The 23,222-nt window shown below is 37.2% G+C and overlaps 1 protein-coding gene across 4 annotated transcripts in view; it reads left to right on the top strand.

Moving 5' to 3' along the window:
* The window catches only part of Fs (Follistatin), a 70,074-nt gene that overhangs the window by 37,365 nt on the left and 9,487 nt on the right, over nucleotides 1-23,222 (top strand). For all 4 annotated transcript variants that reach the window (XM_014243899.3, XM_070107941.1, XM_036362712.2 and 1 more), the window contains 2 exons: nucleotides 2,453-2,588; nucleotides 7,906-8,157. In XM_014243899.3, coding sequence (XP_014099374.2) covers nucleotides 2,453-2,588; nucleotides 7,906-8,157 — 388 coding nt within the window. The remainder of the gene's footprint in view (nucleotides 1-2,452; nucleotides 2,589-7,905; nucleotides 8,158-23,222) is intronic.

The following is a 23,222-nucleotide window of genomic DNA, read 5'->3' as shown; positions in this document are numbered from 1 at the left end:
TCTTTTATTATTTTTGTATTTGGTTGTCTAATGAATTTTTGTCGCGTGTTCAATGCTGTTGTTCTTCGCTTAATTTCGTTGAGTCCGAAAGGTAGTACGATATTTGAACTCCACTGGTGTAAGTGGCGTCATTTGGAAGAATTTTTTTTTAATTTTAAAGTGTTTTGCATTAAAAATATTTTATTTGGTGAATTCGGTGACTATGTAATCACGCTTTATCTTAATCTATATAATTTTAGCATTTTCATCCGAAATTTTAAAATATCGATACAGCTATTCGCGGCCTAAGCGTTCGTTCGACTGTGTCTGAGCGAATTGCAATTTTTGCTAATCCGTTGTGTCCTAGCTTAAAATTATTTCGTCAGTCTTAAAATTATTTATACAGTCTTAATCGATCGATTCGGGCGCCATCTAGTGGGATTTTATTATACCTATGGCATTCGAACTTAACCTAGCAAACCTTAATATGTAAAACTTTTTTTTATAAATTATTGTAGAATATATGTAATATGGCTACTGCTACTACTACATTGCTTTGTAGAAAATTTAACCACCTTTCTGGCAATTTGTGCTGCGAAGAAGTGCTGCTCAGCCAATGCGAGTTCCATCGATGAAAACAAATGGCAATCGGAAGGGGCCCAAGTCTGGTGAATACGGCGGGTGGGGTTACAGCTCCTAGCCAAGTATGAACATTATCGTGTAACAAAATTTGGCGAGTCTTCTGGCCCATTCTGGTCGTTTTTCGATCAATGCATGGTTCAAATTGATCATTTGTTGTCTGTAGCGATTAGTATTAACACCCTTCTGATCCCACCAAACAGACCATTGCCTTCTTATCGAATCGATCTGTTTTTGCAGTCGATGTTGGTAATTGCCCCGTTAACCCCAACAAATACATTTTTCTTCGCCAGTGACAATTCGAACTGTTTTTCTTCCGTGTTTTTGAAGCAAAATTTCACAAGAATTTTTTTGATTTCCCATTTGTCCTTCATTCAATTCATGTTTTATCCACACTTTTGGATATTTCCCATAGCTTTCAAACGGTCTGAAACTGTTTGATGTGCAGCATTTACCATGGCTGCCATTTGCTTTTGACTCAAAGTATCATCTTCATCCAATATTGCTTGAAGTTCGGCGTCTTCAAACTTCTTCATTTCTCACATCAAAATCATTATCTCTGAACTGTTGAAACCATCTTTTGCATGTGGCTCCTGATAGATCATGATTACTATATGCATCGACAAGCATTTGATGCGACTCTGCAGCACTTTTCTTCAAATGGGGAAAAAAAATTAATTCTTTCCGCAAGTCATCACTTTCCGGTATAAAATTTGACATTTTCAACACAATGAAAAAATATGATGTTGTTTGTTCAATGACTATAGGATTATTGAATATGTTTGACAGATGTCATGCCAACTAAACATAAAAAAAAAATTGAGGCTCGTTCACAACAAATGTTCCCTACCAATACATTTATTTGTTAACGCTCACTTCATACAAGTTATTTATTATTATATCCTGAACAAGATATATTAAGTTTGCCACGATTTTTATAACACTCAAAAGGAAACGTCGGTATATCTAAATGATCAGTGTGATTAGCTGAGCCGAGCCGCGCGTACATACGCGAACCAGTGCTTAAATTTTTGAGATAACGATCTGAAATTTTGAAAACGTTCTTTTCTCTCCAAGCAACAGCTTGTTCATTTGTCGAAACCGTTGATATCTGACTACTATAGGATATAGCTGCCATAAAAACTGAACGATCGGAATCAAGTGCTTGTATGGATAATTTTTTCATTTGACGAGATATTTTCACAAAATTTGGCAGTGGTTATTGCTTAAAGCAATAGTGTAATCTCCGAAGAAATTCTCAGATCGGATCACTCTAGCATATAGCTGCCATACAAACTGACCGATCAAAGTTCTTGTGGTCCTTGAATCCCGTGTATCTGTGAAGGGTATAACAAATAGCTTCGGTACAACCGAAGTTAACATTTTTCTTTTTTTGTTTTTTAAATTCACTCTCAATGATATTACAGAATGCTATCTTTATACCTTTAATAATTAAAATAATAGAAATGTTGATTTAGTTTTAGAGGACACTACTAAAGTGATAATTCTACCTAAACCGACCCAATTCTAAACAATTTACTAAAAGTAAGTTATTTAAAGAAAAGCTTCATATATACACAATTATTTGTCTAGCTCTATTTGATCTGACCTCGTATAAACAACACGTTTAGTAGACCTCTTAATTGGTAATCTGGCAGCTCCAATTAAAAGATACCTATTTCCAAAGCTTACGAGAAAATGTATGGACATGCGCCACTGGAGTGAAGAACATAGTGATATAATAATTCTAATGATCTCTATTATCAAATTTACATGGATTAGAATTACAAAAAATTTATTCTTAATAGTTTAATTTTCGACATATTTTCAATAGGTAGAAAATTTCCATGGCCCTCATCCGGTTTGTGGCACTGATGGTCGCACTTACAACACGGAATGTCAATTGAAGAAACGCGCTTGCCGCACCAATAATCCAATACTGGCGGTTGCATATCGAGGACATTGTCGAAGTGAGTATCATTTTTAATGTTTCTTTTTATTAAAAAACAAGAAAATCTTTATTAGTTTATGAAAAAAAATATTTGCACCGAGTTTATACATTTGATCCGATTAATGTTGGACATCACACCATTCCACCACTAATTCTCCACATAACAAGCATAACTTTATACTAACGCCTACGTGATCTGGAATTAGTTTCACGAGTTGCCATGAACTCGTACATATATAATACCTTTATATATTTTTCGTTAAATTGAAGGTTTTTTTAGCATAGTTATAATAAACCGATTTAGATGAAATATGCACCATTTTATTTAATAACTTGTTTGACGGAAATTTCATAATGCCACTCGTCCCTAGAACATTCGATTTTGTGGCGACTTTTTCATCGGAAAAATCATTAATGCATTAAGAGGCCGTAGGAGAGCAGCTCGTAGTATATGGGTCCTTGTCAACCCGACCAAACACATAGAAAAACCTTCTTGACCATCAATACTGCCTTAGCCATCGCGATTGGACCATCACCGGTTTCTTTTAACGATTTCGCAATGTTCCATCACCAGTAACCAAACGTTTCAGAAATAGATCGATCTGCGTGCGATCCAGCAGGGATTCGGAGATGGAAATTCGGTCCATGAGTTTTTTTTTTGGCGTTGACTTGTTTGGACCCATACATCGATTTTTGTTTTGTATTCAGCATTATTTAAATAGATCCAAAATGATTTTTGTCAAGTCTGAGTCAAACTGTCTGAGAAGTTTTTTAGAACGAAATCTTAGACTTCCTCACAAAGTTTATTTTATTGGAGCACCAATTTTTATACCCTGAACAGGGTATATTAAGTTTGCCACGAATTTTGTAACACCCAGAAGGAAACGTCGGAGACCCTATAAAATATATACATAAATGATCAGCATGATGAGCTGAGTTGATTTAGCCATGTCCGTCTGTCTGTCTGTCCGTCTGTCCGACTGTCTGTATATATACTATCGATCTGAAATTTTGCACCTGTCCTTTTCTAATAAAGAAGCTGTTCATTTGTCGGAACGGCTGATATCGGACCACTATAGCATATAGCTGCCATACAAACTGAACAATCGGAATCAAGTGTTTGTATGGAAAACTCTTTCATTTGACGAGGTATCTTCATGAAATTTGGCGTGTATTATTATTTAAGGTACTAATCCAATCCTCGAAGAAATTGTATAGATCGGATGACTATAGCATATAGCTGCCATATTAACTGAACGATCGGAGTAAAGTGCTTGCATGGAAAATTTGTTTATTTGACGAGGTATCTTCACGAAATTAGGCACTAGTTATTGCTTAAGGCAACAAATTATTCTCCACAGAAATTGGTTAGATCAGATCACTATATCATATAGCTGCCATACAAATTGAACGTTCGGAATCAAGTTCTTGTAAGGGGCCTTTGTATTTGTGAAGGGTATTATAGCTTCGGCGCAACCGAAGTTAAGTGTTTTCTTGTTTTAAGTAAAGTGAAAATTGATTTAAATCGCAAATATCGATAACGAAAGATGTAAGTTAACTGTTTCTTTTTTCCGAAAGAGCTCGTCAGTAATCGCTACTTTTAGCTAGTTGGTAAGTTTTATATTTTCCAGAATCGATTAAGACATTAACGCAACGCGCCTTGATCCGCATATCTTGACCTTGGACCAGTTTAATTTCTAAAGTATGGTAACCTGTATGAAAGAGCTATAGAGTATGGGTTTCATTTAACAAAGAAATAATTTTAACTTTCTATTATAAGATTTTGAAGATCTAGATAAGTTAACTAATGAAACAGCAAGACATTATTTAACTAGAACTAAAAAATTCCTCTGTAAATATTTTAGATTGGTTAAGTTAGGTTAGGTATAGAAACTAATCCTCGCGGCGGAGATCAGTGGCGCACTTTTGGTTAGTTGTATAGCTACTAAAGACTAAGATCACTGGAGTGAAGCTTTTTGGGTAAGACTTTTGAATGCTTTGAGGCAATATAAGGAAAATGTTTTCAAACAGTGATCGTACCTCGAAAGATAATGTCTATGTAAATCGTTTATATAGTCGACGACGAACGAAGTGCGGGACTGCATTGATCGTGCACCTGGCAATAGCATCGTGGCAAATCCGTTGTGAGTCAAAGAAAACCGGAAACGCGAATGATCGTTGAATACATAAAAACAACAAAAATAAACATTTGCAGCATGTGCGTGTGTGTGTTAGTGTCGGTAATCGTTGCCCGCTCGCATATCTGAGCATACATTTGCATATGTTTATACGGCAGGAAGCCATCCGGCGACGGCCGGAGTGCGCTCAAATCGGTAATAAAGATAATCCGAGTCGAGTCTGTAATTTTCCGATGGAAAAATACTTGTTGCACTCTGATTGAATCTGAAAGCGACGCAACGCGTTTCAAGCGCTTGGCAAACATACATTTATGATGGCAACAACAAATGTAGCAGCATTTAACGCGTGCCTCAAATGTTGCAGCAACAACTTAACAACGACAATAACAACAGTGCAAGCAATAGCTGGCAATTTTTGCCATTGTTGTTGCTGTTATTATTATTGCCGCCACAACTAATGACGCTGACGCTGACGCTGACTATTGCCACGAGCCATAGCAACAATAAAACACATCAGCAGCAACAACAACGCTGCTTGTGAACACTGTCGCCAGCACGACCAATCGACCAACTGGCAACAGAAATCGGCCAAAGACTGCAACAACAAATCGCGAATGCCACTTGTGGCTTGTCGAACACCCGTTCGCGGCCGTCGCCCGTCGCCCGTCCTCGGTCGTCGGTTGCTGGTTGTCTGTGATGCGTAAAATAATTTCATGAAAAATTATATTGCAATTTTGTTGGTGTCACAGATGGCGCCAAGGCGTTGCCGCTTCGCTGCAATGTTCAATGATAAATTTGACAGTTTATTAGTTGCAAACGAGTGATTCGCTGGTTATACTAGTTGTTCATGTTGCTATTGTTGTTTTACTTATACTTTTTCTTAATTTTTGTTAACTCTTCGCCATCTGCATTGAATTGGCGCTAATGTTGTTGTTATATGATTCAATTTGGTTCGATGGCTGGTTGAGCATGGCAAAACAAACTAAAAGCAAAACTTGTGTGCCTATTTTTAGAACTCACTTTCAAGCGCAATTTGTTGTTGTTGATTCTGCAGCTGGTTGCTTATTGCCTTCAAATATTTTTGTAAATCAGCCATACTATATACAAACGTAGAGAGCAATTAGAGCTACTGAAAACTTTTATATGGGCCCCGAAGGCCTGAGAATTTCATCTGTACTGCCCAAATCGGGCTTGATGCATTATACCGTTATTTTTGGAACCTATAAATATGAAGGTAAAGAATAAAAACTTTTCCTCAACTCGTTTTAAGCCCACGGCTTCAATGCTTGCACGAGCTCGATTCTGTTAGCCCGCAAACTTAGATACTTCCGCAAAATGTTCCTTAAAGTGGATGGACTCATTCGGGTCTTCTTCGATACTCTGCTCTGCAGCAGCAATAGCATCTTCTGTGCGCACTGTGCGTCGTCTCTGAGGATGCGCTTTATTCACGCGCGCGAATCGAATCGTTATTCTGGAGTAAGTCTGTTCATTAATGAAATGAAATGGCAAACCAAACTGAGTATAAATGGAGTAACAGCTCTCAAAGGGATCAACTCTGAAAAAAGTATTGCCTCATTGAAAACCACATGTCTAAAAAACAGAACAATATTTTAAAGTCGCTGAATTCCACAGTACCTTCGCGTTCGATTAAAAATACAAATAAAAAACAATACATTTCAAGTCTTCCTTCAGCGGAACTTATATGAGATATATTTTAAATGCAGATGTCAAAGCCGGTTTGTTGCTGTATGCATCTATACCATCTGATCAACTTTGACCCGAGCTGGTCCATTCAAACTGCGCACCTGAATCGAATTTATAAACAAAATTTCCTAGATTGGTACAATCCTTTTTTATGGTCGTGTTAAGTTTAATATTCATATGCCAATTATTGTGTGTTTAATTATATTATATTATTATATCGCTCGATGGCGGCTGAAAACCAAGAAATAGTATGAAAGTGTTACCCGAAGCCTGCGCCAACGATATGACCATTCGTGTATGGCTAGCTAAATTCTGCACAGTCAATATGTGCAACGAAGACGAGGAGCCCAGTTGATGACCAAAAGAGACTGTTGGGGACAAAAGCATAAAACAACCACAAAAGCACTTTCAATGACAATAAAACAACAAAAATTTAAGCTAAAAAACAACGAATTGATGATTTGAACTCAAATTTTTTTATCGATAAGTGACAATAAATGAAGCATGCCTCCCTCATTTCATTCTGGAATCAAATCATTCGAGTGGATTCAGATGTTAGCTATAATCGGTTTATAGCCCTCGACAGCAAATACCATCTGACCAAATTTAACTTGTCCAATTAAACCGCACGCAAAACCGAATTATTAAAAAATACCTAGTATCCCAGATTCTTACAACATTTTTTACGTTCCTGTGAAGTTTAATCTCCATGGGTCATTTAGTGTGAGTTTGCCCGAAATTTTGTGTTTCAAATGAAATCACGTTTACAGAATAATTGAAAATCCAACAGAAGTGATTTGGGGTGTCTACTTTAGCACGTGCACAAGTATTTGAGAGGTACAAAGCATTCAGTGAAGGTAGTGAAGGCAAGTCAAGTCAAGTTAAAGAAACAATGCTTGAAAAATAGCAGAGGATTTCAACATTTCTTATGGATCAGCTCAATACATTTTGGTTAATGTCTTGGGTATGAACCCTGTAAGCGCTAGACTCATATCAAAAGACCTGAATCTTTTACAAAAACGACGTGGAGACTGGAGGTCGCTAAAGAGATGCTTGACAACGTAGCTGACGAGACGTGGGTTTACAGAAAACTCAAAAATTGCTGAAGGCACAGAATGTATAGAAAATTTAATTAAGCGTTTACATGTTTATATTGCCTCAGAAGTGAATTTAAAAAATAAATTTAAATTTTTTTCTTTTGCCACTCCAGGTCAAATTTGATCATATGTTGAACAATAAAACTGAATTATCCCAAAAAATGGTTAACTCTTAAAACGTTAAGACTTTTTAGTTTATCTGGTATTGAGTGAGTAAAGTGAAAAATAAGAACCAGTGAAACAAAACTTCTCCGCTGACAGCTTAAGAACTCATTATATTGAAATACTTGATTTTTTGTTCTTTTAAGGTAGTTTTTTAGTTATTTTAATATTAGATTTTATATTACCTTAATTACTTTTAAAAATCAAAATCAAAACTTTCCTTTTTGCTTTCCAGCTTCATGCAACGGCGTGAAATGCCTCAACGGCCACACATGCGTCGAAGATCAATACACAATACCCCACTGTATTGCTTGTAAAATTGATTGCCCCGAAGATGATGCAGCCGCCATTGCAGCGCTGCCAATCGATCCAACACGCGCAGTCTGCGGTGTGGATGGGAAGACATATCGTAGTGTTTGTGATATAAACCGAATGATTTGCAAAAGTGGACGTTCAATTGCCGTTGCATATCCGGGACCATGTCGAGGTAAGTGACAATAATCGATTTTATAATTATTACAAACGTGGATGTGGACATATTCCTTTCGTTGATTATTTGAAGCAGCACTACCAACTGTAGCATTTAGCTGCCATACAAACTGATCGATCAAACACAAGTCTTTTTATAGAAATTTTTTTTATTTGATAATATATCGTCACGAAATTTGTCACAGATTATCTAAGACATCGCTACATTCTTCCAACCTGCAGATTGGTTGAAAAGTTTCTGCGCTCAAAATTTACGAAATATATATTTTGATTCAACAAAATCTCCCTTAACTTCAATACACTTATTCCAATTTTCCACCAATAATTTTATGACATCCCATATAAGACAGCGGAAGCTCTGCAAAATACCCGTATACGGCTGTAATAGCTTCTTCATGCGACGAAAGACGCTTTGCACGAAGGAACTGTTTCAGGTTTCTAAAGAGACTCTAATTTGTTGAATTTTGTCATAGTTACCTTGTGTGAGCAGGTGCATTGTCTTGATGAAAAATTATTTTTTTGTGCTGAAAACCAGATCTTTTCTCAAAAATGTTTTCAATTAGCTAATCCAAAATACTGCAATAATTATTCAGATTGCTTTACCTTTATGCAGATAATCAATGATCAAAATTCCTTTTGCATCCCAAAAACTCATTAATAACCGTCTTTGCTGATAGTTGTTACTTCTCATGCTTGGGAGCTAAACAACCAGCTTCAGTCCACTTTAAACGTTCTTGTTTCAATTTAGGATCATGGTCAAGTCTCATCCATTGTTATAAAACGACGCAAAAAATCGGTTTTATTCTGCTTAAAACGCTTAAAATTATGCTGAGAAATTTGTTTTCGATCCAGTTATTGCTGAATTGTTAACGTTTTTTTTTGTTTTTTGTTATGAAAAAGTTTATCTAAAATCCATCAACGATTCGGGGTCGAATTAAAAAAATTGTAGGTCGCGCCATTTGTTAGATAATACCACGGCGTTAATCAAGATAAAAAGGAGAAGAAGCTCGACTAAGCGTTTAACAGAAGTTTAGAAGGAAAAGATATATGTGCTTTAATATAAATATAACAGGACACAACATACCACGAAGGATTTGAAGTCGTGATCAATCAAAATTGACGAATAAAGCGTAGCATGAACTTCCGAAAATATTAGGGAAAATCATAAAAATATTATAAAAACTTGTATGCTATTTTCACTCTAGACCCGGTACGGTTAGGACATACAATTTGATTACTTGCCACTTGCAACATGCAGAAGCAAGTAAATTGAATTTCAAAATAATAATATAATCAACGAATTAGATCATAATTCCTTGTCTAAAATCAAAATATGGCAAATAGATTCGATTATAGATATAAATACATACACCTATACACATGCACATGCGTTTCTATCATCACTTTGTGTGCCACATGTAACACAATATTAAATTAATTGAAAAATTCGCCAACGCGCCGCCGCCAACGCCGCATCAGCAGCCGCAATTGCCACAGCGTAACACGGTAATCACTACTAAACTATTTTTATGCGTGTACGAATGTACGCTTTGTTGTTGTTGTTGCTGTTGTAGCTCTTTCAATTACCTGACCAATATTTGCGGCTGCATAGTTAACACAAGACTGACTGCGCTGCCGCACAGCGCATTTGAATGCAAAATCGAAAGCATAAAAAAGAACAAACAACAGCAACAACAACAAGACCAAGCAGCACCACTGTCATTGTGGCAATAACACATCGGTAGCAACACACACACATACATACATATGTACGTGACACTCAACCGCATTTTTGCATTTGATTGAGTCTCAAAGTATCTGCACATGCACACGCACACACATACATACATATGTATATAAACGCCCTGACACAACGAGAGCCAGCAACAATTGCCGATTTGCAGATTGAATTTCCCGTAGTCGGCACAAATTGATTGCCGATGTCGCATTGTTGCCACAATTGCTTGTTGGTGCCTGTTGCTGGTGTTGTTGTTGCCGGCTTATTGCTATTGTTGTTGTTATTGCCAATGATGCATAGCATACCAGTATGGCATCTGTTTGGGGTGAAAAGCACACAGTACAATGACCACATTAACTAAAATCGTCTATGCACTGTTGTTGTTGTTGTTGTTGCTACATATTGTTGCAATGCCTGCTGTGGTATGTTGCCGCCGCAACTAAAACCGCCGCTGCTGCTGCTGCTGCTGCGCTATGACGGTTTGTGTTGCAATAACTTTGCTGTCACAATGCTGCCACACAGTGTTGCTGTTTTTGCAACTACTACTATTGCTTGGCTGGTTGATTGGTTTGATCCGATGCCATGTGACATGCTGTTCGCCACAATCAACAATCACCGGCACAGCGCTGCGCCGCAATCTACTTAGCGCTAGCCGCGCTCTATTCTACTTTGCTCGCTGCAGCGAGCGTGTGGTGACTTTGTTTGTGGCTTCTGTGCGATTATCTTACTGAATTACAGAATAAATCGTGTTTACAATGTGGCCGGGAATGGAAATTTGTTACTCGGGTTTCACAATTAATTACATTGCAATTGCTCGTTATTGCTTGACAATTTTATTGCCGATCAGTTTACATATCCACATATGTACCTATGTATGGGCGTGTGTGCGTGTGTTGCAATATGAAATTATGCACTTAGAAGACTTGTGATTGTGAAAAATTACTGGTCGCTTGATTAGTTGGCATTAGAGTCGGCTTGCAAATGCTAAGCTCAATTAGCAGCACAGTGGCGAGAGGGGGCCTCCGGCTTGCTTTCAACCGAAGATCTGCTTGAGTTGGTTATGCGCTTGTAGTCTCCTGCGCTAGAATGGCAGGTTTGGCTTCAGTAGCCGCAATCACTGAAGAAGCTTACACACCAGCAATCTACATTGTTGTAGTGGCACGGCTGAGAAAGGGGTAAAGATAATGTAGAAAAGTAAGGAAAACTTGACGTAAGATCGTATTATAGAATTACATAAATATATTATTGTATATATACACAATATAGCAGAATATTGATCTCTGACTTACTCAGAAAACACAATTCTGTACTAACCGTTTTGCTTAAAACCATGGTCAGCAGAATCAGAGTGTCTGCGGAGCTATTTTTAAAACGGTCGGATGAGTCCTAGCAAATCAAAAGGAACTCGCAATCGCTGACTTTTGCTTTATAATAAAGGCCAGGTCTTTTACCGCTTGAAGATTATGAGCACTGCATTTACATTAGGAAGCGATCTCGTATTCCTTAATCGATCAGTGTATATCTGATCTTGACATATAACTGTTCAAAAAATAACAACATAAAATAAACGTTTGTGGTTTCCGCTTCTAAAGAGAACATTTACTGTATACTTTTTGTCAAGAACTTTCTCAAAGCAGATTTTATGCAGGCATACTTTTCTGTTAACCAGGTTCAGAGAGATGAATCCTTCACCCAAGACTTCTTTTCATTTCGCTTATGGCGTTTTGGATAACTTTTTTGAACATACATTAACTTTATATACAAGTATTTAAAACTTTCGTCCTTTATATGTGGACTTTTTTTTCTGATCAACAAAAGTATAAATCATTCCAGACTATAAAAATTAAGGAAGAGAAATGCATCTTGCCTAATAACTAAAAGAAAGAGCTTCTAAACCATTGCACTCTTATACCGGTAAGAGCGTGACCTCTAGATACAAATATCGCAGTCCACTTTAAGCAAAAGTCTCCACCTCTTCTTACGCGTTTATTATTATTGAAAATAAATACTTATGTAACGTTGATTTCGAATGGATCTTACCTATGTTAATTCTTTCGATTAATATATTAATTTCAGCTTATCCACCGCCCGCAAGCGTCTTGCTCTGTCCTACCGACTAAGTTTAGGTAACGTCCAGACGTTATGCGGAATTGAATCATCGGTGAATCGAAACTTCTGATAAGCGATCAACCAGGTTTATATCCGTTTCTACAGCTAAAAAGAGAGTTACACTTTGTTGTATCTAAATATAGTACCTCTTCAAAATTGCTGTACAAAATTGTATTGAGTATTACTAGAACCCCCAATAGAATTGGAACGAAGGAGTTCCGAGCTTACGAAAATAATCGAAAGCCGCTCTGTATCTTGAGCTTTGTCAAATATACACAAAGTAAGCGTTTTTATTCAACCGCTGGATATTTGATCGATCGGATCGAGTGGATCCGATGGTTAACGAGGTCAAAACGAAATAGATTTGGGGCTTCTATAGCTTCACAAGTTGTCCACAATTTTTGGTATTGGTTATACACATTTTTGTAAAGCCTAAGTTATAATCTGATGCGGACCTTAAAAATATGGTTTCTACAATATCCACGACATCATTGACAGACCTTAAATGCAGTCTAAGTCACGATACAAGAAAAGGCACGAGAGCTTTAGCTCTCTTTTTCTTAATATAGCGATAGAAATGTAGCGACATAAGTGCGGTTCGAAAGGTTTGTTAGAGAACATAGGAGTTTAGAGACTTGATAAAAAGTTCTTAGACGTTTTTAAATCAAATTAAGAAGTTTCTGTGTTCGCTCGATCAACGATTCTACATAACCGGATCGGAGTCGTTTTTAAACCTCTTCAAAAACTGTCGCCTTAATAAGATATCTTTAACTTTTCGATGAATATAATAACCGCTACTACTACGCTACGAATTACGTTTAAGATAGTCTAGCCGTAAAAATTTATTACTTTGACGATTTTTTCTTGCGTGACATTAATTTTTAGCAAAAAATCTAAAAAGGTTGAATTTTTATCGAAATGAGCAATAACTTGTTTATAAAGGCAAAAAATAACAAGAAAAAACATTAACTTCGGTTGTACCGAAGCTAGAATATACTTTACAAATAAAAAATTTCGTGAAGATAACTATCAAATAAAAAAGTTTTCCATACAAGCACTTAATACCGATTATACAGTTTTTATGGCAGTTAAATGCAAAAGTGGTCTGATATCGACGATTTCAATAAATTAGCAGCTTCTTGAGGAGAAAAAGACGTCTGTATAATATCAGATCGATATCTCAAAACCTAAATGACTAGTTCACGTATATGTAGAAAGACGGACAGACAGACATAGCTAAATCGACTCAGTTCGTCACGCTGATCATGTATATACTCGTATGTATATACTTTACTGGGTTTCCGACATTTTACTTTGCGGCACACTAAATATACCCTGTTCAGGATATAAAAATCGTCAGCAGTATATTAGATATTCTTAATATGAAATTAAATTTAATATTTCCATTTAAAAATTCAGTTTGGAGTTTTACGTGCCTCAACTATAGCTTAGTTAGTTACACTGTTCTACCAAATGAATAAAGTTTTCAGTACTTTTTCAATTTTTAAAACTTCTAGACTGGTCTAACCCTTTTGTTATTTATTTCCAGTTTGGTTCTTTTCATTATTGTGCAATAGCGCCAAATCTACTGGCTCTTGTCTCTTCTTAAATTTATCGCTTTTCTGCCAACAACATAATATTGTTGAGTAATGTTTCCGGTATCTAATCTCTCTTGACAGGCCAGCTGTATTAAGCGTTTTTAATTACTTTAAGGGCTTATAATTAATAAATCGAGAGAAACGGCGTGTACTGTTAACACCACTAATACATACACACATACATGCCTTGCATATATGTGTACTTACAAAGGTATTAAACAATATTTAGCTCTACGACTCGCGTCAGAATCTATAGGTAAAGGCATAGTGCCGGTTACGCCCCCCGTCCAAAGTGCTAAGGAATGAAATAGAAGCAACTACAAAGCTGACCAGCAGTGGATTTCCTGTCGCGCGCAGGAATCAACGTTAAATATTTTCATTTATCCTCAATGATCATAAAACTTATAATGTCCCACCATAACGTGCCAGCTATTACAAAAACAAAGCGACCAAAAAAGCATACACAACTCAGTGAAGATCGTCATTGTTGTTGCTGTTGCAGTTGCAATGTTAAGTCTTCACCGTTGCACCATCGGAAGTGCTATGCAACAACAATGCGAGACAATAAAGAGCATAAGTTAGTCAACAAACTGCAGCGATAACCGACGTTCAGCTACCTGTCTTACACATGTACACCTGCTCGTACGTGTGTGTGTGTGTGTGTGTAGTAGTAGCGTTGGTGTGCAGAATTTATGAGTTACTCATTTTGCATTGCAGCCGCAGACGTGCAATAACAACACCGCTATTAGTTAGTTAACCATCGCAGTCGTAATAGAATGGCAGTCATTTATTGGCTGGCGGCACCGCTTACTCCTCACCCCTTCTCCACGAAAAGACGATGCAGACTGCAGCGAAGTATCGATGCATCAGCTAGATGGCTGGCTGTTTGGCTGGCTGTTTGGCTGGCTGACGACTGACGAGTGACTGCTCACTGCGCTAGCTTGCTCCAAGTGTCTACGGCGCTGAAGACCAGTAGCCGTGGACGTGGCAGTAGCAATTGTATTTTATGCCTTAATTTTCTTTCAGACCATTAAGCTAATTTTAAATACTCGAATACTCATATATTATCGGCTGCAGCTAGAGTCATTATCGCGCTGTAAAAGAAGAAGATGAAGACGAAGACGAAAGAGTAGAAGAGTAGAGGATATAATAATGATAAAAATGTGTTAAGTTTAAACAAGGAGACATAGCTGCAGCGCTGCCAAGGTGGACCATAACTAATGGTTGTACTTACTTGTGTACCAGTTGAAACTAGAATCTTTGGAGATTGTGTCGATGTTGATTTATGTGGATATCTGTCAGCGTTATCGAAAAAAGTGCGCATACTCGTTGGCATCCTCGCATAGAGACGCGCAATAATCTGGCATTTTTAGAGTTATGGAACTTTGAGCTAACGCCTCGATTGACTAGTATGAAAAGTATCTGGCGCCGTACTAAGGCAACGGCGGGATTCAGTTTGACGATCAAGTGATAGTGCGATGCTGTTATAAATATATGCCGTTCCCGAACGTATACTAAGCTCTTCATTGAATAATGATCACTTGATTTGTAAGCCAAAAACCTTAGTTAATAAGCTTTGAAGGCCTGACTCTTTCTTACGAATTCTTCGACATCAAAGCCCTAACTATGAAGTATAAGACCAAATTTAGGAAACACTTCTCTCAAAAAGTGCTGCAATGAACTTAGATGGCATTACAGACCGGAAGTTCATAAACGTTTATACTTTTCACGGCCAATTTAGCTTACAAAAATAATAGCCTTTGTACGGATAAAATCTAGATCGATTCCAGTAACTTATAGAATCAGCAGATATGAGAATTATACCTCAAGAAACTAGGGAATGCCTCGCGCTACTGTTTTCTGGATATTGTAGCAAGTTAAGCTTTAATTGTCTCCAACATAACCAAAAAATTTCTTATACGCTAAGAGACTCCACATACTTGTAATATAACCTACCTCCTTGCGCTTCCACTCAACCGAACTTGTCTAACAATTACAATAGATAACTTTGAAGACAATTAAGCTACTATTCTTTCAAGCAATATTTAGATAACCGCAACAACAAAAATTATATGGAAAGATTTCTGAACTTTTGCAGGTTAAGTTGGAACGAAGAGCTTTGAGAGTTTTATGACATCAATGCGATTCAGCATATTATATCTGAAGTAGTGTCTAAAAATTGGATGTGGAAGGCAAAAGAATTGGAAATACCAGGTACAAAAGAACTTGGCATTACCTAAACTTTCGATTTATTATCAACTTTAGAGTAGACTGGACAACACTGGACTGAACACCTAAATACTAAGAGCTTCAATCAAAAACAATATTGGAAAACTTCACTTAGCATTATGTTTCTTCTATTTTCATCAGATACTGATAGGATTTGCAGTAAAGTAGCAAACTGCAAAAAAATATGTTAACTTTTATTAGACCTAAGGAACGGCTAAACTAAAGTTCATACCACTTTTTTTGAAAGTCTGGCATATAATTCGCTTTTGTCCGATCATTAAACACTGGAAAATTATATTAATTCGCCTTGATGTAGTCGTAAATCTATGAGTATGTTATCTGTTATTCAAATTAAAACTTAAAAACACCGTTTATAAAACCTCAGACAAATTTCGACGTTATATGTTTGATTTAAGTCCTTTGACTGAACCACTGATACATAGGAAACTGGGCGGCTCAATTAGCTCTGTAGATGAAGACAAAAACCTTAATATTTTAGTTATGGGGAATATTGTTACCATCTCTGCTCTCTGAGATCTTTTTTTCCCTCTCACTCTGTGGTTTTTGAGTTATATAATGTTTTCCTAAAGATAAGATGAGAAGCTAAAGTACTTGCTTGAGAAGAGCTTACAATTCCGCCGATCAAAAAGCAAGTTATAAAAATCTATTTCTGAAATTAACTAACAGAAATAAGTTGCCTAATCTCCATTATTTCTAGTATTTAGTTAGTCTGAATCTTTAAACTGTTGATAAGGTGAAATACCTAGGGGGCTTATCCCTGATAGAAAACATTCATGGAGGCCAGATATTAAGGAGAGAGTAAAGAAGGCATCGGTTGCCTTATATTACTGTAGAGGAAAAATATAGGGAAAAGGTATGGACTCTCACCAAAGGTATTGTTTTGGCTCTACGAAACCATGGTCAAGCCAATAGTGTTCTACGGTGTATTTGTCTGGTGGAGGGCACTCGAAAAGGCTACTCTTACTTGAACGTGTTCAAAGAGCGACTAACATCGGGGCCCCGGTTGCACTGCGGATTACACCAGCAATAGCACTTTATGACATTTTACACACAGCACCCGTGGACAGGTGTCCAGGTGTATTGCTGCGCTCTAAGACTGGAGGGGTCCGAACAAGGATACGCCGAAGTTCTCTACTTCTTCACTGCGTCGCAGACGGCTTTTTCCATGCTTACATACTGACGAGGGATATGTGGATGGGGAGAAATTGCTGGAGAAGAGGCGCAGTGCGCTCTTTAACGGATGGGCCGAAGCTACGAAGGACGGTTGAAAGTATCAAGCTTCTTTATCATCAAACTGGTTTGTGTCCTTAACATAAGGGAATCGCTGGCAACTGCAAAGCCGGCAAGCTAGGCAGAGGGGGCACTCTTGCTCCGCTCACGTCAGAATGGGACCTAGTTGTATCTCCATTGGACCAATGGATCTTGCGTGTGCTTAGCAGGCGCTGGTAGACGACCCGCTCCAGTGTGACTGCAAGATCCTTTTGGCCTAGGGTAGAACACAGTAGATCTACTGAACTACTTGCTCTTAGCAAAGTTCATCTTGCCGCAATCATAAGGATTCTTACTGGACACTGTCCAACGGGCATATGCGGTAAGGCTTACAATCTTCTCGGACACAAGTTATCAAAGCTGTGTAGAGGAGGGTAAGATGGAAACATCCAGGTACTTTCTTCTCCATTACTTAACCTTTGCAAGATTGAGGTTTAAACGTTTCGACAGTCTTACCTTCGGCGAACCAGAAATCATATCCGACACTGACATCAAAATTTTTGATGGGCTCAAAGCACTTCCTAGCTTCATGAGGTTTTTTATAATTTATCATATAGGAGTTTTAAGGACCACAACGGACCGGCGATCTAAGCTGTACCAGTTATATCTTTGTTAGGATCGACCTCTTAACTTAACCTAAACTAGTCTGAGCTTATATTTATGTACCAACCAGATTTGATTGCATTTTACAAGAGAATACCTACTACGATGAGTTTTAAAAAAATAGGCGTATATTCTTATTTCTCTACTTTGCTACCATATTTCTACCTACCTACAAACACATTACTGTGTATACACAAAGGGACATATGAGTAATTTTAGTCTCTGCGATTTAATTTCACCTTATTTCATTAATAATAGTTTGTCATTACTCATGTATTGTCGGAAATGTACCAAGTCACTAATCTCGAAACAAAACATTCCTCACATACATGCACAACATTGATAAATATATTACTCCACCCTCTCGGAGCTGCCACTCGCCTAATCAAATATAATTTCATATGAAATTTGCATTCGCACATCTGACTATCACCGACTGAATGAATTGTGGCATGTTAACACCCACTTCCCGTAAGGCCGAACAAGCAATTCCAGTAGCCAGTCCGATAGCTATAAATGCAAGGCAATTAGCCAAAACATCGATGAGACAGCGTTGCAACAACGCAAAGTCTTGGTGAACTGGTTTTCAAGAGGGTGTGGCGGCGGGTTGATAGTGTCCAGCGCTCAGACAATTATACTTGAGTGTGACAAGACTATTTTTATACCCCGTGTATCTGATTACACCAGGATATTATAACTTTGAAATTTTCGTAAATATTTGAATTAAATAGTTTAGTCTGCTCGTTTGTCTACATTTTTGGGGAAAATTTTAAGATTAACAAGTATGGAAGGGCTAAGTTCGGATCGAACATTTTATACTCTCGCAAAGTCAAATGGTATACTCGTTAGAGATTTCTTTGTGGATCTTGCCGCCTTGTTCTATGTTGACCGATATTTTCGGTAAAAAGTCAACTATAGCCACTGGGGTCCACATACTCAGTTTTCATTCAATTTAAATAATATTTGGTCACAAGGTGGCATACTTTAAACGCATTACACACGGAAAGTTTTACCCCGATACAATCATTGTTGCTTGATTTGCATACCGGAAAGTGAAAGAACCAAATGGAATTTAAAATGGTGTTATATGGGAAATAGGCGTGGTTGATAGCCGATTGCGCCCACTTTTGTATTATAACAATAATAAGATATCTTAATTTTTACTCAAGTCACAGCTTGCCCATAACGCTATATCTATATCGTTTAACTTTAGGTGATACAAACCTGGTTAACTTGAACAATTACGTTGAGCTCTTTGTGATAACAAAAATTAGTTCCTGAAGATAGAGCATATTTTTGAATATCGATAGAACCAATATATCAACGGAACAACCTGAACCCTTAACAAATATGTTCAAGTGATTGATTTCGACATCAGATAGTTCCTGTGGATAGTAAAAGAAGGGAAAGCTAAAGTGTTTTTTTTAACGAAGTTTCGCAAAAGCGGAATAGTTAAGAAATATTAGGCCTCTCCATCTTCAAAAATCAATAAAGATTTATTGAGAGAAGAAAAATATTACTAGACCTTTTGCAATTCATTCCAATACATAAGGAACTTATGACGATGAAAGTACTGGCGAAGTCATCTACTTGTATATAAAACTTATCACGAAATAAATCGCGTCGATTGAGATTAAGAAATCAGTACCTAATTTTTTGTTTACAATGTGTGATCTTAGGGCCTATATTTAAAGGTCTAGAGTTTACAGAGTTTTCAGGACGATTTTCGTTTTTCGAGTTTCAAATCATTCGTGTAGGAGCTCACTGCCACCTCATCCAGAGGATCTGTCCCGTAGCCTTGAGCACAAAGAAGAAACCACTAGAAGTAAGTTCGGCAACAAAGTGATTACCAGAAATGGTGTCGAAGTTTTCTGAAGATATCAGAGTATCCAAACCTAGAACCATCTAAGCATCCAGTTAAGTCAAAGTTTAGTTTATGAGAAGAGATTCTGTGACTAATTTCTGAAATTTTCAAATGCTAGGATCCTTTTTTTATTTCTTCTGAAAAAGTGTGTTTACACCCTTTTATACGGACTACTTACAGTCGGGACAGAAACCAATTTAGTGATTCTACCATGCACCGGGTATAAAATAATGAAGTAAAAAAAATATTTCTTAAGATTTGTTATTGTTGTTGCCGGTGTTGCACATGTTTGAGGAAAAGTGCCGTAAAATATTTAATTGCACTTTTTTATTAGCATCAATTACGAAAAATACCAACTACTGGAATTTCTTCGCCGCCGAGAAGTGTTTTCCACAGGAACAAGCATTCGGGTGTACCATAGAAGCAATATTTCGCTGTTTTTACCGCCACTAAATCGTAATTGCCATTGTTGTTATTGTGGCCGGGCTATTGTACGACAGCCAGGAGGCCTGAAGGGGATTTCGCTTGTAGGGAATATATGAATGCATATGTGTGTGTGTGTATGTATGTATGTATTTGAGGTTGGCTGGACGATAGTTACGCCTCGTCCAGAGCAGCAGGCGTTCGTTGGCGACGCAAACGAGTTTGCACAGCCGGCCGGGAGTTCCACTTAGTTGGACCGAGCATGTAATTAAATATGTTTGTACGTGTGTATGAATATGTTTGTATGTATGTATTTATATATGTATTGTACATATATATGTATGTATATATTATATATTATATATGTACATATATATAGATGTATATGTATATAGGTGTGTATGTATATGGGTGCATATGTGTCTGTCTTTTGTTTTGCTGATTGTCATTGCGGCAAATAGCGACATATATTTGTTGTAATCGTATGATACAATAGTTGATGATGTTGTATGGTTGTTTTGCTTTTGTACCCGTTTACAATAATTACGAACTTGCAGTTGCGAGCAGAATGCCATGCAATGAGATCGCCGTGATAAAAATCTACACATATGTACACACAAAGATGTATGCATGTATGCGTATACATATGTATGTACATATGTAAGCTAAGTAATTCAGAAATATCCTGCCCCACTAAACCAGTTAACTGTAGAGTTTATGAAAATCGCGCGTACATACACACATCAGCACACAGGCCGACATATATATGTTCTTTAAATCGATATACATACATACATACATATGCAGCCATTCACTGAGCCTAGGTCACCAATTAAACCAAACCATCACCGCTTATTGTCTACTTTTTCGCATTTAAACACATACATACACACACACATTTAGTAAGCTATTCATCACATGACATCGCTACGCTTCACATGACTGTCACAATCGTCACAATCACACCAGCGCCTTCCCACCGCCAACGCTTCCACCGCAACACACCACACCACACATCGCTCAGTTTCACACTCAATCAACAGCAAGTTGTATACGCTCTCGCCTGTCTGTCAAACGCAGACTGAAATGTGTTGCATCGTAACATATACACACCCATATGTACATATTTATATACACATACATACATATTATATATACCTACATGGCGATTGTTTTTGCCCACTCGTGGGGGTTTTAATTTGTGTAATTAATTTTTAATAGTTGATCTCGTGTTGCTATTGTTGCAGTAGTTGTTGTTGTAATATTTGTTGTTGTTATTGTCGAATGTGGGTTGCCACTGCATGCAGCAGTCAACAGCTTGCGCCTCTATTGGCATTTGATTAATTGTTGGGAAATTCAACGCGGCGATTACTGAATTTGCATGCACAAGATTTCCCCAGCTGATAGTTAGAGCTCACTAAGTTTGGCCAGAGTATTTGTATTTTTATACCCCGAATAAGGTATACGAATTAAGTTTGATACAAAGATTCTAAATATATACCTACTTATATAAATGATCATCATGGCCAGCTGAGTGCATCTGCATATACGCAAACAAGTCCCTCAGTTTTGTAGATGTCTCTCCGAAATTTTGCACACATCCTTTTTTCGTCAAGAAACCGCTTATTTGTCAGAACCACAGGTATCGGATCACTATAACATATAGCTGCTATACAAACTGAACGATCATAATCAAATGCTTGTATGGAAAACCTTTTTATTTGACAAGAGTCAACGATAGAATCTCCGAAAAAATTATTCAGATGGGACAATTATAGCATATATCAGCCGTACAAACAGAACGACCAAAAGAAAGGTATTTTTTATTTGTGCAGGGTATTATAGCTTCGGTGCAGCCGAAGTTAACGTGTTTTCTTGATTTTTCTTTTTACTAATATAAACCACATTTTTTGTAAATAACTGCAAAAAGTCTATCTAGTTAGGCGTTTGTTGTCTGTCTCATGCATGCAATTGTTTCGAGCACTCCACCCACTTTCGGTTGCAAAGTGAAGTGGCATATTTGTGTTCTCAGAAATGGCGTAGGCGCGTAATTACTAGCGTGAGACCCCTTAATCAAGTCGACAGCTAATGCCTAAAATTACGAATGTAACCCAATTTCACATCACTCAATAAAATATATGTATTTAAAACTGACGAAAGTCACGAAAAGAAGAGGAAACTCTCTTGCACTCGTGTGCAAAATACAAACCTCTCGTATTTTGAGGAACTTGATAAAAATAAATTAGCTAATTTCAGAGCTGGTAAATATCACTTCAAGGTGAAGACTATGTACTTCTGCCTTTTGTTACGATTCGATGGAAATTTTTTAAAGCATCATATGCACCTGTAGTGATAGATATCATAGCTTTTCCACAAGAGAAAACTCCGTCATACAAGAGTCGGAAGAAATAAACTTTCTTCCTTATGCCGCAAGTTAATTTATTAATAATCAGTAATCTTTTGCAGCCCAATTAAGAAAAATATTTAAATTTAGTTGTCATTGATGCATTTCTTTCCGATTTATGTCGATAGGAAACGTTCTTTAAGTAACGTAACGGTTTTACCAGGGCGTTAGGGGGAATACGTTATTTCATGTAGGTCCGACAAACCACCCTGAAAACTGCAAGGGATAGGCGGTTTACTTTTACAGGTATATTCCCGAAGCTCGTGATTGATTAGAAAATGTAGATACCCCTTGCACGTGAAAAAATAGAAGAAACAAATATGAGTACCAAATTCTCTCTAAGTTGGAACATGTATGAGACAAAAGAACTCAATTAAATACTTGCTGTAAATGTGATAAGAATGGGGATTATTCTGATATTTATATCAAAAACATTCTTAAATTATAAAAACGGTTATAGTGAAGTCTCCGAAAAAGGTATACAGCTCTTTCGATATAATTTTTGGACACATCTAATAATGAAGAGCAGTGGTTCGAAACACTAGATGAAACCAAATGCTTCTACACTTGGTCTCTCCAGATCAATCCTCTTTTCTTCTGCTATCAGCAAAGCTTTCAATCATGCATTGAAATGATGTCCTAGGCTTTTCGCAGCATCTTTTTCTTGAACGTTAAAGTGCATTCGTCTACATCATATGCATATTTAGCCGCTAATGGTGAGAGGATTGTGAGATGTTGGTTGTGTTAATCGAAAGAGAGCAGCTTTTATAGTTCCTTATAAATAGGAAATTTGTACCAAGCATCT

This window comes from Bactrocera oleae, chromosome 4, assembly GCF_042242935.1.
Source record: "Bactrocera oleae isolate idBacOlea1 chromosome 4, idBacOlea1, whole genome shotgun sequence".
NCBI lineage: Eukaryota > Metazoa > Arthropoda > Insecta > Diptera > Tephritidae > Bactrocera > Bactrocera oleae.
The sequence above is the reverse complement of the archived record's forward strand: the minus strand, read 5'-3'. Positions and strand labels throughout refer to the sequence as shown.